Source organism: Hippoglossus stenolepis, chromosome 14, assembly GCF_022539355.2.
Source record: "Hippoglossus stenolepis isolate QCI-W04-F060 chromosome 14, HSTE1.2, whole genome shotgun sequence".
NCBI lineage: Eukaryota > Metazoa > Chordata > Actinopteri > Pleuronectiformes > Pleuronectidae > Hippoglossus > Hippoglossus stenolepis.
This window is the reverse complement of record NC_061496.1, coordinates 19,413,812-19,432,522: the sequence shown is the minus strand read 5'-3', so window position 1 is coordinate 19,432,522 and position 18,711 is coordinate 19,413,812. Positions and strand designations below refer to the sequence as shown.

The 18,711-nt window shown below is 42.1% G+C and overlaps 1 protein-coding gene across 5 annotated transcripts in view; it reads right to left on the bottom strand.

Annotated features, from left to right (window-relative positions):
- The window catches only part of pip5k1ca (phosphatidylinositol-4-phosphate 5-kinase, type I, gamma a), a 44,717-nt gene that overhangs the window by 4,038 nt on the left and 21,968 nt on the right, over positions 1-18,711 (bottom strand). The window contains exons 7-18 of one of the 5 annotated variants that reach the window (XM_047343207.1): positions 16,835-17,134; positions 16,127-16,335; positions 14,279-14,362; positions 13,969-14,017; positions 11,441-11,525; positions 10,868-11,029; positions 10,280-10,421; positions 9,936-9,968; positions 9,532-9,651; positions 5,947-6,199; positions 3,020-3,100; positions 1,167-1,256 (exon numbers count right to left, since the gene is read on the bottom strand). In XM_047343207.1, the coding sequence (XP_047199163.1) occupies positions 1,167-1,256; positions 3,020-3,100; positions 5,947-6,199; positions 9,532-9,651; positions 9,936-9,968; positions 10,280-10,421; positions 10,868-11,029; positions 11,441-11,525; positions 13,969-14,017; positions 14,279-14,362; positions 16,127-16,335; positions 16,835-17,134 (1,608 nt within the window). Of the gene's footprint in view, positions 1-1,166; positions 1,257-3,019; positions 3,101-5,707; positions 5,736-5,946; positions 6,200-9,531; positions 9,652-9,935; positions 9,969-10,279; positions 10,422-10,867; positions 11,030-11,440; positions 11,526-13,968; positions 14,018-14,278; positions 14,363-16,126; positions 16,336-16,834; positions 17,135-18,711 lie in introns of those variants that run through there. The other 4 variants (XM_047343208.1, XM_047343209.1, XM_047343210.1 and 1 more) reach the window with 4 other exon arrangements.

Genomic DNA, 18,711 nt, shown 5'->3' with positions numbered 1-18,711 from the left:
AAAATAAGAAACCTCTTAAACATACAAACACCCATGTGTACCTGAAAACAGGAAAAGTGAAGAAGTCTGACAGGTAATTAAGTCTGTTAACATTGACCTTAAAATCCTATATAGATTTAGTGGAAAAGTTTAGATTAAATTATGCCGTACAATAATGATGTCCTGAGTCAGCGTAATTTAAATATATATATATATATATTTTTAATTTAGAATAATATTTGCAACGTTATTCCAATCCACATCTAATCACATCATGCATTTATCTTACTGGGATGGACATAATCTACGCTAATAAAACATCTGAGAACTTTCAATACAGCCAACATCTTTTGTCACGTGTGAAAGTAAAAACCTTGTGTCACGTGTCTAGTATGAGAAGAAGAAGAGCTTGAACGTTTGATTTGTATTTTAACACTTAAAACAAACTACTGACTCTCAAAGTAAACTCAAAAGTTACATAAAATCAATATATTATGGAGCAAATGCTCTGCAGGGACCGGTGGCCGGGATCTGGGGGGGTGGGGTAGGGTGGGGTTCACAGTTTTTGTGATTTTTCTTTCTTGTTTTTATTAAATTGTTTTATTATTTGTATATTTTTTCAGTATTTTGTGTTTCTTTAGATAAGAAAAAAATATTATTTGTGGTAAAATGAATCCAAAAAATTCATCTACATTGGGAGATGACTGAGAAATGTGTGATGAACATGTTCAATAAAATGTGACTCCTCTGTAGGTTTAATGTCCACAGTTTAACTGCGAACATTGTGCAGTGTGAGCTGTGGGTGCGATTTGATGCATGAGTTTAATGGCGTCACACAGGCTGATGCGGAATCATGGTGTAGTAAACGCTGAGGGAAACAGGATGACTGGCAGTGGCAGGCGACCAGTGACCAAATCCACCCACATATCAATGAGAGATGAATGCCGTCATGTGGTGGAGGGTTTCTGAACACACAACAAACCTACTCTTAGAATAGTAATAGAATTTGTGACCTGAGATGCTTTTTCTACAGTTACTGCAGAAGCTTTTTACTCAGTTACAACTCATCCTCTCCATCTTTGGATGAACAATCACCGCCAAACACAACATGGTCTACCACTGATTATACTCCTCTTCTAAGGGATTTTCCCTGTACTGGATACATTAGTCCGATGCTTCTCACTTACTGTCTCTCTTTCCCAATCCCCATCTGGCAGGGCCTTAGACTCTGAGCCATAGTGTAGCGGAGAGTACACCCAGGTCCTGTCCTCTGGAGGCTGTTTTTACACACCCACCACAGTAGAGGGAGCCAGAGGAACAGAGGAAAGGCCAGAGGTACAGAGACAAGCAGCAGGGGCAGGCAGGAGAGAAAGACACGGGAGATCACAGGAGAAGAGAGGACAAGACAGGAAATGAAAATTAGGGATGCATAAAGGAGGAAATGTTGCTGAGACACATCGGAAAGTGTGAAACTAACATATATGAGCAAATGTTCAAAGGATGTGTTAATCCTTTCAGTGGTTAGCAGACTTGAACATAGATGTACAGATCAAAAATAACTGGCGGTACTGGTAAATATGATGGGTCTGTGTTGGAAGCATGTGTCTTAGTGGTTGTTTTGCCCCATTTAGCTCCTGGGAAGCGAAGTGAGGTGTAGAGAGCGAGGGATGAGACGCTGCATCAGCCAAACGGGGAGGATGACGAGCAGGAATTAGGAGGTTGGAAGGGGAAGAAAGCCAGGATGCCAGGACAGTAAGACACAGAGAGCATCCTCAGTCTGAGCAAAACACAAGAACATGTTCCTTTTTTCTTTTCCAACAAGCAAAAGCGCTCTTTCTATAGAGTCCCTGAAAGCTGTGGTCGGTCTATTATCACTATAGGTACCAGGCATTTAAGACCTTAAAGAGCGGGAAGCAGCTGCCACTAGGAAGGTATGTTGGTGATGGAAACAAACATACACACACACACACAGAAAGAGCACGACCGATTTATCACTTGGCCGATAACGTTGGACTCACATGTATGCGTTGGTCGCATCAACCGAAATAATGCTCTGACATCATGCATTCCCGAACTTCATTGTGGTTCCGCTGCATTGCGTTGCCCACACTGCGCACGGCAGAAGTTAGACAGAGCTCAACTTTTCATGCGGTAACAGAAGTGCAGGCGCTAGCCAATCAAATCACGTAAATTTGTCAGCAGAGGAAGCTGGAGAACCTGGTCTGTTTTCATCTGGTTGTGGATTTTATTTCCTGAGTACTTCTCTATCATTTTATTGATAGCTAGCATCACACGTTAGCATGAAAAACTGCTATGATGTGTGTCCTGAGCATGAAACTGTGAATGTTGTTATGACGATCGCGTCAGCACCAAGCAGGCAGCATGCCCGTTGACAAGTGTTAATGCAACACATACGTGTGAGTCCAGCATAAAATCGTCTGTTATGGGGCTTTAATGTTTAATATCATGAGGAGTATATGTTTACCAATATGAACATTTTTATTTAACAAAATAAAAAATACAGAACAAATGTGCATTCATCTTCAGTTTCTCAATTCAAGCTGTATATATATTTGGTTCGTTTTGTGATTAATTTTCATTTATAGCTATTTATAATGAACTGAACTGTAAAATATCAAGCCTCAATTACAATTTGTCTAGATAAATCGCTATACACACACATACACGTACATATGGTCCTAAGAGGGATGAAGCAAGCTGTCAGTGAGTGAGGAAACCAATTTAAAGGAAGATCAATACAAGAGTAAAACACAGACACTGAGTAAGATGCCTCCAGACTTTTGTTTACAAACCTCCCACACTTCTTTGTCTTCACTATGGGGAGTGTAGACGTTAGTTTTTAGTTTCAACACAATCACAAAAACACCAGCAGTGGACATATCACATCAGGTATGAGCCTCCTGTGGCACACTCAGGAAAACCTTGTTTTCTCTCAACACTGTCATCTTATGTTTCATATAACAAACAAGTACACAGGACTATTCTACCCTCACACCACAACAAAAACCATCTCTCCTACCATCTCACTTACTGGCCTTCTGGACTGGAATTTCCTCCTCTGTCGCACAGGAGAGACCACCCAGGTCCTCCCATCAGGAAACTGACAACAATAGGGGGACGTGGTACATGACAGAAATAAAGAGAGACATGACAAACAGAGATGAAGGACAGACGAGTGAGGAAAGGTGAAAATAACACGGTGAAAAAAAAGAAACATGCTGAGGTGAAAATGGAAAAGACAGTTCTGGAGGAGAGTAACCCAGCAGTGCAACCTAGATACACTGGATGAATCAGTGGTGACAGATAGATTCACAAGTATGGCAGCCACTCTGTTTTCATCTCCCCCTACCACACAACATGCTGCCATCGCCGCTTTCATTATGACGCATGGCGACAACCACAGAGAGGCAGAGGAGAAGGAGGAGAGGTGAGGCTAGAGAAAGAGAGGGAAGTGTGGAGAGGAAATATTCACAACTCGATAGAACAGAGGGAGGTGAGAATTATTTAGGAGTTTGGGGTGAAATGAGAGAACAGAGGAGAGAAGGATGGAGGTGAAAATGATGGAGAGCAGACAAACGGAAAAAAAGACAATAAAATGTGGAATAGAACAGAGGTGAAGGAGAGAAGAGCAGGAATCATGAAAAGTGAATGTGGAAAGTGTTGATAGTGGCTGAATAATTCAGACACGAGCCACTCTGAGGAACCTGTGAGGTGGACACGCACGCATGCTTTTTCAATACAACTTTAATAGACTCTAATGTATAAGCAGCAATGAAGTGAGCAAAGGACTTCTGTCTGAGAAATCATTGCCCTCCTACAGACTACACAACCAGAGGGGGGATTAGAGAGTGCATACCGAAGCCAAGGCTGACGCCTTGTCTCGCCATGTCAAAGAAAATGGAATGAAATATGTTTTCTTTAGATACATCCAGTTACCTTTCTTTATCAAAGTTACACCCTCCGGCAAATTTCGTGGAAATTAGTTAACTAGTTTTTGTGTATTCCTGCTTACTAACAAACAGACAAACAAACAGCGATGAAAACATACCCTCCTTGGTTGAGGTAATAATAAAGATTAGATCTTGTTCAGAAAGACCTTCTGGTAGCTGAAGCTCTTGAAACGAGTAAAACTATTTCACTAATACAAAAGCAGTAATGCGTTTTAGTTTTTGTTTCTTGCTCTCATCTCTGAGTGTTGTGAATCAACACTTTTAAGCATTTATCAATTGAAAAAGCAGGTTAAGCTGAGCGATGATGCAGAAACTTGATTTATGTGGGATGTCACAGAGGAGAAGTGGTGATGACAGGATGATCAAATGACGAGTTGGCTGATGAGGCTGCTAAATGATCAAACTAAAGAGTGAAGTAGAAAAAGTACCTCCCATATCCGTGGCATGTACGGCTTTCACACTTATCGGCATACTTGGTCACTGCCTCGAGGCCACTTGTGACCACACAACCTGTGGCGTGTGTGTAGTTACATTTCATGACGTTTTGTGTTACTTGGCCTCATGCAGCATTACAGACCCCACCCCTGCTCCTGTGTTCAGAGAAGCATGATTTGGGCATCGGCCAGCAGCGGTCAGCTGAGAGTGCTGTTAAATAACTGAGGGAGCTCATTGACTAACCTGTTGGCCTTTTCTCATGCGACATTAGTGGGTGATTGATTCCTGATAGGGGACACCAAGTGGGAGTGTAGCCAGGTGGCACAGGAGGTACAGAGAACATTTCTATCGGTTACTGTGATCAGCAGCTCCGCTCTCCGTGCAGCAACTGACACTCATACATTCATTTATAGTCGTGCTTTTGGGCACATTGACACCTGCCAACCCAACACTGTCTGGTGGGAGCCAGTTAGCCACTGTAGACTGAACACACAGAAACTGCAAACGCTTTAGTTGTTATTTAGTTAGAGTGAGTCTGCAGCTCTGTAGAAGATTATATAAGACAGGAACAGACAAAGTGATGGTGCACATGCTATTATCACTTAAAACACTCCAAACTAGAGTGCACACTGCAAAACACTGTGCTTAAAGGAATAGTTTGACATTTGAGTAAATATGCTTATTTGCTTTATTGCTGAGAGTAAATATGAAGCTGCAGCCAGCAGCTGGCTAGCTTAACCATCCATACATCCATTTTCTTATCTGAGATTTTTATCTTATTTGAGGTTTTCCTAGGCCAGATAAGATCCTACCAGTGAGTTGTAGGTCTACCACTGGTTCTTCTTCCAGTTGAGTGGACCCATTATACCTCTAATAGAAGGCACTTAGGAGCCTGATTAGATGCCTGAATCATCCCAACTGGCCCCTTTCGATGTGATGGATCAGAGGCTCAACTCCGAGCTCCCTCTGGGTGCCCTGGGGCTCCTCCAGCTGAGATGCAAGGCAAAGTCGATCTACATTCTGACCCTCACCTATGGCCACGAACTCTGGGTAGTAACTGAAAGAACAAGATCTTGAACACAACCCTATCAGCCTTAGAGATGAGGGTGAGTAGTTCAGACATCCGGAGGGAGCTCGGTGTTGCTTAGCTTAGCATAAAGACAGGAAGTAGGTAAAGATGTTTTCATTATCTCCCAACAAGAAGCCTATTTTCAGCATATTTCTCAAATTGTCAAACATGTTGTTTAACTGAATACACCACACACACACACACAGCAACAACTTCACATGCTCTTCTTCCCATACCAGCCTGATTCTCCACTTGCTTTTGTGGTCCTTGTATCAACGCCTCTGTAGGAGAGCATCATAAGGCTCAGTCCAGCGACTGTACAAACCATTGACACACTGACCTTGACTCTGAGATGATTTGATGGCTAAATAAAAAGCTAGTTCTTGTCTGAGTCAAGTTTAATTTATCCTCACAGGAACAGTTTCTTAAAGCATGTAAGAGAAGGTCAATCTGTGTACATAGGTCAGTGTTCGTGGAAGGGGTTTTACTTACAAAGTAGATATCTGTGATTGGCACATCATCGTCATCATCAACTGAAGCTTGGCTGGTGCAGCCCGAGCCAGACACCTGGCTCGCCCGGTCCGCCTCCACCACCACCAACTTGGGACTGGATGCAGCTTCCTCAGCTGCCCCAGGAGAGGAGGGAGCAGCTGGGGCAGACGATGGGACTGCTTCAGGTACCGATGACCAGGTGGAAGGCTCTGCTGCATCGGGAGCCTCGGCGCCGGCTACTTCCTGAACATCACTGTGAATTGAACAGATGTGTGATTGTTTAAAGTCACTGTGGGCTGACAAAACTGACACAACTGATGATTCTCAAGCAAGTTCTGTAAATTTCATTTATATTTATAATTTCTACAGATTTATGAATGTTTATTCATGATTGACACAAAGTCACAAATCAACAATATCTTGACACACACACACACGCACACACACACACACACACACACACACACACACACACACACACACACACACACACACACACACACACACACACACACACACACACACACACACACACACACACACACACACACACACACAAAGAGCCATTAATTGGGTCACTTGCCAAAAGCCATTTTCCTGCAGCAGGCCACAGAAACAGGTCCAAGCTATTAGAGTAAAGTGGCTCTGACTAAAATTCAACAGCTGTGTGTGGGTGTGGGCGTGTGTGTGTGTGTGTGTGTGTGTGTGTGTGTGTGTGTGTGTGTGGTGTGTGTGTGTGTGTGTGTGTGTGTGTGTGTGTGTGTGTGTGTGCTGTTAAGCAGCTTAATCTCAAAGATTTGTCAGCTGGCCGTGTGCTGCCACACTTCTTCATTGTTCCTGGTCAGAAAATCAACCGTTGGGGGGGATTTAGGGACAGACACATTCATCTCAGCTTCTGTGTTTATCAAACCTCCACCAAAGAAAAGCCTGTCTGCTGGCCACTGAGGCAAAAAAGCTGAGTTGGCATTTTAAAGAAGGAGCTGATTGGCTGAATAAATGAGGGGGGCGGGATGATGGTTGCCATGCAGAAAGTCTCTTTCACGCCATCTCTCATTTCCATTCAATATATTGTCATAAAACGCTACATATACATTTGTGTCGCAGTGAATCGGACTCCACAGCTTTATCTGCCTCTCTTCTCTCCCATCCAAACAGATCCACAGCTGCAGGTGAGTTGAGGCTGCTCGGACATTTTTCAGGTGCTTCATTTGATTTGTTTTAGCTGCTCTCACTGCCCACCTCCCGGCTCCTCCCGGCTCCTCCCAGACCCCCCCGGCCACGTGTCTAGCCAGCATCAGACCCAATTATTCCGTTGGTTTCCCTACCACAACCACATCCTTCATCCTCATAACCCCATCATAAATGGAAGCCCCACAGCCAGTCTATGCAATGTGCTTACATCTCTGATTAGTTCTGTTTATTTTTCATCTCATGTTGCTTACTCATGATGCTGTGTATCTTTGAGTTAAGTCTCCAGCAATCAATTAAACACCAGGTTAAAATGTGTCAGGTCATCCTGAGCAGCCTCAGGCCTCCAGCCTTCCTGCCCCACTGCCCTACTTCTAATGGCTGGTTCCCCCATGTCAGGGCTCCTTAAGCCCCTTGTCTGCCTCGCAGTGTCACCCCATTAAAAAGACAAACATGCACACACACACAAATCAAAATGCATGTGCGCTCTCTCACCCTAATTTCTGTAAATTAGATGCCTGCAGCATTTATCTGTCTAGAACAGATAAATGGGTCAAGCTGCTTTCACTGTTCAACTCTGTCCTAAAAACTTAGTGTGTTTGTGTGTGTGTGTGTGTGTGTGTGTGTGAGATGCAGGTGAGGTTTATTAACCTGCCAGGAGGTTATTTATGTAGTCACATCAAACTGATTCATATTGATGATTTGGGTCATGCAGGGCTCACTGCAGCTCTGCAGCTTATCTATTCTCTATCAGGGTCACATGTCTGCAGGGAGCGTATGACAGAGCTCTTCTTCTCATTGTTTCTTCTTCAATGGTGAGAAGGATACAGAGCTGTGTTTGTCATTGGGCCTCAGTCACCAACCGTTCTGAAGAAGAAATCTCTTCTTAAAACCCATTTACCCAGGTTTACAAAGATTCTGAATTCACCAAGGTTTTCTTATCTGGGATTTGTTCTTGTGTAAGAACAAAATCTACACACATTGAAGAGCATTCTGAAGCATACTTGACAACTGACTTGTGTAAAAGAATCAGTTATTGTGTTTTTTACTTTTAATTCTACAGCTATTATAAGATTTAAATTAACATAATATTTTTTCATTTGTAACTTAAAAAATTATAGACCAGTTTCAGGGCATATTATAATTTTTTAAATGCATGGAAATCGAGAAGAGGAGAACACACACACATAATATTTGGTCAATACTGAAAAAGATAACACTTTTTAAACACAAACATGTTGGAAAGGAAAATATTTTGTCACAAAAATAGTCTCCCCTCTTTAGGTTTCACATACTAGTGTTTATAAATTAAATGTGTCATATGTTCCATAATTTTACTGCTACAGCTTTAAGTTAAAACTGAACCCAGGTCTGTGGTACAGTGCTCCCTGTGTGTAACGAGCACAAGCTGAACCCGAATATGACTCGAAACCTCAACCTGGCCCAGCATGTCCGGTCCTGATGGGTAGTGTAAGGCTCAGGTCCAGTAGCCACAGAGGCTCCACTGAGGGTTCACCTGCACTGCTGAGTTTCCAATGATGCGCTGCTCCAGCAATAACTCTGTCCACCTTCCTTTTCGTTTCCCTTCCTCCTCTCTCTTCTGTGTTTGACATTATCTATTTTGACTTCCAATCTTCAAAATGAGATCTAGCATTTTGAGCTACATATGATGAATTCCTGGTAACATTTATGATGTTTTCTTGTGAAACAAATACAGATGTAGAAACAAAACCTTCACCTCTTCACATTTTTTGAAGAGCCCCAAAAAATCAACAATCTGTTATGGAGAAGGATCTCTTATTTAAAGTGCTGAAAAGTCATGTCCATTCGAAGGCCCTAACATGTGATGAGGAATTACCGGGTTCTGAATGGAAAAACCATAAAACAGTTTACATTGTGATGTGTAAGACACTCAAACTTCACTGATGATGTCGTCAGGACCTACTGCCCACTGCTGGTGCATTGACAGTAAATTAGTGACGGACCCAATGAGCTAATTTTTTATGTTTGGAATATTTCATTGAACTGAATGTACAGTACAGTTGTGCTCCTGATATTTGGCTTATGAAAACAGATCTACATTAACTGCATTTATCTCTCTCATGTCATATTTGTAGTATTATTGACTACATGACGTATTGGACCATTCAATGCAGTTATTACATTACTGGGTGGTTGCGTCACTTCTATAAGGAGGTTATGTTTTCATGGTGGATCAAGGACTTGTTTTTTTAATGACATTCTTTAACATTGTGAGATAGGGCAGTTTTTGAAATTTGAGGATGTGATTTCTATAAGTCTGTGCAATTTGAGGCAGCTTGATGGACTTTAAGGGGACTTTTGGGCCTTGGCCTATGTATATGCTCTACTGAGCGCCATTCTAGTTGTTTTATGTACCTGGGTTGAGGTGAAAGTTGTGGAACAGAGATGGTGGGCTCACTGTCGTGTCTCTTCAACTCCACCTCCACTGTGATGGTTTGCTGATCCTCCTCACGCACACGCAGCTCCTCCTGGGTCCTGAACACAAATAACAACACACACAGAGGAAATGAAACACGTTTGGAAAACAGACACACCCAGCCACATCCTAGAAACAGGAAGAATGGCTCTACTTATAAACACACTTTCCCGCAGGCTGCCCTCGCATTTCTCCTCTGACCTCCCACCACACCCAGCAATGTGTAATGCTGTGAAAACATAAAGCTAGCCTAACCTCAACACATTATAACATTATAACAGCTGAGTTAATCCTGTTTGAAATGGTTTATGAAGTGAAAGTAGCTTTCATAGTTCTGACTCACCTTCCATCATGGCTGAGAGACTGGGTGTGTCGCCTGGAAACAGAGAGCACAGTGTCGGTACAAGCTGAGAACTGCAGCATTCAGCCAACATGCGGCATATAAGGAGTAATCTTAAAACCTTCACGAGTAACTACTGAAGAGTTTTTTCTGATTAAGTTCAGATTTTTAGGATTTTATATATTTTATATTAATACATTATACATATAGTGTATTAAATACTAAAAATAAATTTATTATAAATACAATATCAACTGACTTTGGGAGTAAAGGCTCAGATTTAAATTGATGATGCCAATGTTTTAATTTATGTGTGTGTGTGTGTGTGTGTGTGTGTGTGTGAGTACCTGTAGCGGGGGTTCTCTGCTGTGTCAGATGGGGATCTCTCAGGGATGGACAGAGAGGTGGTCGAGGACAGAGTGGTGGCGATTGATGCTGTGGTGGCTTCTTCAAATGATGGAGGAGTGCATGGAAGAAGATCTGGTCGACCTGGAGGAAACAGAGAAAGATTTTACAATTTATCTATTGAGAAAGCACCCAGCGATAGGTTGGCGACCTGTCCAGGGTGTACCCTGCCTCTCACCCAATATAAGCTGGGACTGGCTCCAGACTCCGCTCTGACTCTCAAAGTAAAGCAGTATAGATAATGGATGGCTGCATTGATAGATGATGAGATAGCGGGATCCTGTGAATTGTATTGTTTTGCACTTATTTCTGAGGTGCTGTAATGCTTGTGTACTATTTTAAAAGCTACAAGTCCGTTGTTGACTATGCCCTGCAAACGTCATCAGTACTATAGTTTAGAAAAGAAGACAAAACATGTTCATGTCATGTGGATAGATGCTGCACTTTTTCTGAATATTTCACTCAAAGAGACCAAAAGCCAATTTTAATTATCTTGGTTATGTCACTGTTTTCACAACACTGTTATTTACCCTCGTCCTCCAGCGTTGGGAAGCTGCGAGCTCCTCTCAGGTCGTAGATGTTCTCATCCCTCTCAGAGGGCAGCTGGCTGGCTGACCAGGCTGCACCAGGACCCATGCACTTAGGCACCATTAAAGACACTCGACCCTTCTTAGATGGAGACGACTTCAGAGCTGAGAGACAAAACAAAGTTAAACACATAAATGTTGAGAAAACTGTCGGATTGAAAGATCTACTAAAGATCTAATTAAGCCTTTAAATCCAACTACCTCCTTTCTAGCTAATGTTTTTTGGAGCTCATTCAAGAATAACCAGGAGATAACATATTTTCTTGAAGCCCTATTGCAGTGAATTCTTTGCTTGTGATGAAAAAGAAAGCTGCACAGGCATCAAACTGATGTAGTTCTCTCACATGACATGAAGCAGCACCTAATAAGGCAGTTAGCTACTGTGTCCGATAGTCCTGTCAAAGCTCGGCAGTAAAAGAGACAAAAAGCCTGGCATCCGACATTGACTCAGTGGTTCTTCCCACACGACTCTGTTTGACTATGTAAGGCAGTGTCTCGACGTAAAGTTAAACTCACAGGAACTCTTCCTGAAAACCGTGTTGCTCATGAACTTGAAGAACCTATCTGCATAGAAGCCAGGCCGGTGGACCGACACGGTGTCCTGAGGAGAGACAGAAACCCAGAGATTAATGAGACAAGTGGTGCGCGGATAAAATGATCAAACCAGAGCTTTAAGTAGATTAATTATCTATTAGTCTCTGAGTGTCCCATTTAAGTATTCTTTCAACCCACCGGACCGAACAACACACATACACAAAAAAAAGAGACAAATGACAGAGAGAAACACGGTCAGACGAGGCTAACAGACACATCTCTTCATTATTTATGTTGCAGCAGACGGAGATCCCACTGCCAGCAGTCTGACAGATGACACTTGGTGTTTGGTTTAGACAGAAAAGAGGAAAGGAGCAAGGGATGAAGGAGACAGAAGTGAAGCCCCTGCTTCCCTACACAGTTATTATAAGCCTTTTGTATCAATACCGCTGGAGTTCACGATGAGTAACATCTTTAAAGGCATTCACGCAACTGGGCCAACTGCATGTAACACATTGAAGAGTGTAGTATCCATTATCATCAGCAGTGACGCACAGGAGGCTGTTACGGGGTTAGTCGCTCTCCCACTTGTATCTTGTGTATGAGTGTGCTCAGAGAGGGAGAGTGGTATGAGTAAGTGAGAGTGGGTGGGTGGTTGGGGGTAATGAAATGGCTGATTGCTTCTTGAGAGCAGGTGACTGGTGACAATCTACAGAGTAAATTCTCAAGTGTACGAGGAGATGGGAGGTGCGATGCAGTCAAGGGATCTGTGGGTAATGACAGAAAACTAAAACCTATTTGGTACATTTTTGTGTATCGGATTTAGGGCCCATGTTCATCAAATAAAAAATCTCTAATTTGTAAAATACAAGTTTTTATAATTTAGTCTGATGCTACAGTTTTAAGCTGATAGCGAATCAAAATGAGGATTTTGTGTAAAAGGTCGGTAAAAACATGGATGTTTTTAAGGTCCAGTGGCTCCCAATCTTGACAGCCCGGTCCACACGTTTGTGAGTGAGAGAAGGCGTGAGCGAGCGACAGCAGTGCACACAGCTCTACAATGAAGCACCAGCACAAAACACTAAGTTAGAGAACTTTCATGCTATCATGAGAAGGGGAAACACTGCACACACCTGAAGCGCACCACAAGAGTGCAGCTGTAAGCGCCCTAAAGATACTGAGCCAACATTCTTTTCTTACACTTTACAAGTGTAATCGGTACCACTGGTGCTGGCGCGACTTTATTACCCATTGGGAAAAGTTCCACACAGTGGTATCCCTACTAGTCTTTCCTTTGTTTATGGAAGTAAACTTATATTTCTTAATTAATATGCTCAGGGTTTGTTGTTGTTAAAATGTCCCACACACTTCTCAAAATGTACAAGAGGATTGTTTCAGTAATCAACGAGCACAATAGTAAACATGCATTATTTATCCATGACAGAAGGAGATTGAGCCATTGATTCTCTCTCTCTCTCTATTACCACAGTGACAAGCTGACTGCTCATAAATGTGATTTACTGTGGACAAAGCTCAGTAATGTCTTATCTTAATGACAATGACAGAAAACAATGCAGATGGAGTGTACACTAATAATAAAATATTTGCTTCATTAAAGACAACTGTGGCTGCTCATAGGCTTATACTCAACATGTGAGTAATCCACAGTTCTGCCTTAAGCTGCTTCTAATAAGCTTGCATACACAAACAAACCCATAAACATGAATAAATAAACAGACCTGTACGCTGAGACTGTTAAATCAATGTGTGAGGAGACAGGGAGGGTGTAGCAACTGTACCAGGGGCATATTCTCTGATTTACAGGATGAGAGAGAGTAAGATGGACAGATGGGGAAGGGGATGAGCTGACAGAGATGAAAATCCACACCGACAGATCAGCGCTTCGTCAAACCAATAAAGTTTGCCAGAGTTGAAGCTAATAAAAATCCTCAAACACGCAAAGATCTGAAAACAAATAAAGCTTGAGGCTCCAGTTAATCATGTTTGGTACAAGCTAAAGGTAACAGTGATTCCTTTGTGTGCTGTCCCAGAGGAGGACCTGGTCTGTCGTGAATAATGTCAAAATAATATCATAATAAAAGATAAATTTATATTCACAAAGTTCAGGTACAAATTATTTTGATGATATGTCCCCTAAGCACCTACAAAACATAAAAGAGCAGATCCTTAGGTGCAAAGTCACCTGAAGTCAGAATAGTTTTCTCAATGATAAAGAAAAGCTGGTTATAAAAAAAAGTCAATTATGATTGGCTGTATAAAAAACACAGGTGCTGTTGCCATGGAATAATCCATGTGTAGAGGGGGAAGTGCTGCCCTCAATGGACTGTATATGTCAGGGGGAGGGACCTATGGATGGACGACGACACACTGATCATTACATCACAATAGAGTTGATGTTTTGTTGATCGTTTGTGTGCACAATATACAGCAGTTCCTGTTCCTGCATCTGATTGGCTGCGTCTCTATTTACAGAGCTATTAAAAACTCACCCCGTCGTGAACCAAAGCTTTCCACGAGTGCTCCAGTTTCTTGATTAGCCTGCAGAGGCAGAGAGACGCACACTTAAAGTGATGATAACCATGTCTTATATATAAGGGTCATACACAAATGAATATAAGCAACGTGCCTATAAAATGTGCTGTCTGTTATGTTGTTTCAGTTTATGCACAAAAAATGTCTGCTGCAGTAGGAAGTATCTACACACAGACATTCATCCTACATCTGAAGCCTGCGACCTACTGGAGAATATAAAACTGAAGCATTGACTGCATACAATCCCATGGTCTCTGTGATGATCACCTGTAGGACTGCAGGATGTCGATGATCCCGATGTAAAGAAGAAGTCTCTCTCCCTTTCCATTGACAGCTGGGATACCGCCCATCCTAAAATGAGAAGCCAAAAAAAAAAAAAGGCGCAGTCGAGTTTGTCAATCAGACTGCAGGACTGTTTTCAGCTGATGTGATTTGATACGAGATCCTGTGAATCAATAATTGATCCGTCAAAATTTAATCATCAAAACCAGAGTTCAGACACAGGTTTTTACCAGATTTTGTAATCATCCCGCAGCAATTTTTACTCTGTATGGTATTAAAACCCTATTTATTAATAATTCATGTTTTTCATAATAAGTTTGCATATTATGAAATATATTCTATCTGCCTGATAAGGCTTAACCTAAATCATATGAATCCGGAATCTTAGAGGAATTAAAACCATTTTAATGAAGCATTGCGTTAGTTCATGCAGGACACGGAGGCATGTGCTCAGCTGTCATAAACTGTCAGCTACTGTCAGCTACACTGATCCCTGCTCAGCTAAAGTGCCACTTATGCTCTGCTGCCGCCAACTTGCCTCCACCGCCCCAGCCTCCACCTTTTAGCACTGAGTCCAAACATGGTTGTGGTAAATGGTATTCATCTGGAACAAAATGCATCTTGCCTGCTACGCCCACTGGGGGGTTTTGCACGTGTTCCCTGTTTTATCTTAGCATGCTGCTTGGCTAATCCAGGGAACATCCAAAGCATGGAGCCATCCCCGCCAAGCATAACTGTATTTCCCTTTGTGCAATCAATGATTAAAACATGACGAAGTGTTCCTGACTGAAACGTATTTAATTTGTAGTATTAAATTGGATTCCCACAGTACCTATATTTGGATGCTATTAACAATAACTTACAACAGATATATCCCAGTAAAATAAATATAGGTGATGATGATTAAGGCTTTTATTGTGAAGGAGCTAAAGGAAGTGTTTGACATTTTAAACATTATTTTAAATCCCAAACTCACATCACTTCACATGGTGTTTTTTTCTCCAGTTTGTACCATCTAATTAATTATATTCATTCCACACCCGATCTGTGGAAGCCCTGATTAGATGACGTGATTAAGAGGCAGCAGTACATCACACACAGGGTCCTGCAGTTCAATACTTGATCTAATCCTTGTCAGTGTAAGTGTTCAACTTTGACCAAATAATCCCAAATCCCATAACCAAGCAGCATCCCACTGCACTGTGAAGGTGCGGATACTGTGCTCTACTGTATCTTCTAAACAGCTGACAGAAAATCTCATACCAATTCATCTGGAAAGCAAGGTAGTTTATATTAGAGGAAGTCAAAGTGTCTGAACTCTTAATGTGTAATCAATCAAAGTCAATACTTTGTTTAAAATCAACTTCCTCTATTCAAGCGATAGTAGCATTCTAATTATCTATCGTCCATTTAATCCACACTGAACCAACAGCCAAAGATTGTCTGCCTTAACACTACCAACTGATTGATGGGCAAATATCAAGCTTGTTATCAAGGTCCCTTGAAACTGGGGGAACCAGCTTCAGTATGACCTGTAAAATCTTTTGTCAATTTTCATTTTATATGGCAGATTTCACTTTTTAGATTAAAAGGAAAAAAATCTGAAATTTTCTGTGCATACTCACACTGAAGTTTACAGATTTAAATACTGAAAAGGATAAAATGTCTAGAAACATTAATAATTTACAGGTGAAGTACTCTTGGGAGTCGCAGTTAAAGATTAAGCACTTCAGACGAAAATGTTCCGACTAATACAGGTTTATCATGTTTATTATTAATATCTATCACTGGCCTCCGCTGCAAACAGCCCCATGTCTCTCTGGTTAAACTCACGTGTCGTCAGTGTCGATGGACCCTCCGCAGGCTGCTCCTCCCTGGATGGACTCCATGGCTGTGGAGTACAGGGCCTTCTGCTGGGCCACGGGCCTCTTCTCGTCACTGCCGCCCTGGGAGCCCTCCATCTGCCTCTCCCTCTCCGCCTGGTCCATGTTGTGAACGCCCAGCAGCAGGCTGTAGTCCATGATCTTGAAGCTCTCCAACACCTGAGCAAATACAGACACGTGAGTGTCCTGTGATTGACAGACACATGGTGTATAAAACCGTCTGAAAGCTTTTAACTGTGGTGGATAACAGCTTCAGCACCAGAGGGAATGAGACCTGTAACAGTGGAGATGTTGGTGCCACACACAACACACAGTGATGCACACACTGAAGCATGTAAGCACTAATAAACAATGTATAAGAGAGCAAGTGTGTGAGCAGAAACTCTCATTTGCTTTGGGACACTGCATTTTGGCATCACTTACTCTTTCCTTCTACCCTCCCTCTATTTCTTACCTCCTTGCATAGCATCTACTCCCGATATCTAAAGACTCTTGATCAGGATGTCATATGGACCTCAGAATTACTAAACCCCCTTTTACTAACCACGTTAGCTAACTTTCATTCTACCCTGCCATGGCTCTCTCATGTCTATCTCAAGTGTAAATTCAGCAAGCAACAAATCTTTACACAGCAGCTATAAAACTCTGTTCGTCTTACCAGGCAGTCTCTCTGTAGGGTCTTGACGAGCGCGTTGTAAGTGTCCAGGTCCAGCATCAATCCGTCCTGCATGTCTTGCATGAAGTCCAGGTCTTTGAAAGTGGGCCTGGCCTTCTCCCTCTCCTTCTTTGACGCTCGCCTCTTGTAGGTGGAGCCCTTCAGGTCAAATTTGAGGTGCATGCGAACCACACGGGGCAGGACGTTGTTCATCACAACCACGCGGATGTTTTTCCCGCCCGACTGGACGCAGTAGAGACCGAAAAACTTGGGCAGCAAAGTGCGAGGGTTTTGATTCAAGTTCTGTAGAGAAAGAATGAGAGAGACAGCAGACGATCTTAAAAAGGCTCATAAATTGGTGTAAGTTTCTGAGCTTTGACGGGATGTTGAGTAAGAACTTTACAGCGGAAGCAGTTTGCGTGGGGAAAAGTTTGGCACAAGCTATTATCACATTTTACATGATTTTTTAAAAAAAATATGTACCTGTGAACAAGAAGTGCTAAAGAAATTATTCTTGACACTCTGAAGGATCTGAGAGGGTTTGTTATCACAGAATATCCAGAAAGTCAAGACAACAACACATGAAGCATTTTTTATTCCAAGGGACCTCGGGAATAAAAAATACATGAGCAGTACGATAGGTGATACACAGAGTGGGAACAGTTAATTTGTTAAGAATACATGATTCTCTGTCTACACATACTTTGGTCACATCTGTCACCTGATTACATCAGAGTGATTTACATAACTGAGAGTGAACAGAGATCAAGATTTTTAACTCACGGTGCAGTGATACATGTGGAAAGACTCAAACTGTGATTACAAAATAAATCAAAGATATTATTATAATTATCATCATCATCATCATCATCATCAACAATAGTAATCATCCACCGACGCAGTGATACAAGGTTTTCCTCCAATGGATGAACTAAGCAAGTTGTCCCACTGAAGATTTCCAAACAACAATTTCAGACGATGCGAGTCATTAACTGCATATCCAGTGTCTCATCAGTAGCCTGCATCACTTAATAAATAATCTTTAAGTTTCCAAGACAACAAACAGTGAAGAACAAAATGATGATCAATGTTTCTCTCTCTAGATCAAACAGTAAACTGACATGTTACAACAGAAAAGCTACAGAAATTACTACACAAAAGGTAGTTTTCAGTTTATCAAACTGTAAAATCTAATTTATCTTCAACAGAGAGTACCATTAATATAACATTGAAAACTACCTTCTCCTATTTGACAGGGTTCTGTGTGGATTTTCAGCAGTCAATCCACACAAATGAGGTTAATCGGGCTGTGTGCTCAGTTAAAAACCTGCTTTGACCTTGGGACCTGAGCCAGTTCAGTCCCATTAGAGAAATGAGAGAGAGAGAGACAGAGAGAGCTGTAGTCCATACATTGATAGCACACAGCATCCAGGACTGGAAGTAACTACAAGAGGAAAAGGAAAGAGGAACAGATAGAGGAGAGATGAAGGGTGAATGTGGAAGTGTGGCTAAAAGGCTCAGCACTGAATGACCTTCAGCTGAGAGAAACTGGTAGAGAGAGAGAGCAGCAGAAACGATACAGAGGAAAAGAGCGAGCGGGAGAGAGAGAGAGAAAGAGCATCCTCTGCCGTCAGCCATACACGACCCTTCTGTCGATGTTAAGAGGGCAGAGCGTTGACGAGCCAACAACACAGACACGTGAGGGAGAGGAGAGAGCAGAGAGCAGAGATGGAGAGGAGCGTGAAAGGAAAGCGGGGGGGAAGAGTGGATTAAAATACGGGGTAGAGTGAGAGATAAAGACAAATAAATTACCCCAAGAGCAGCACAGCGGGAGGGAGGGTGATAAGACGTTAAAACGTGAGAGAGGATGGGAAGATGAG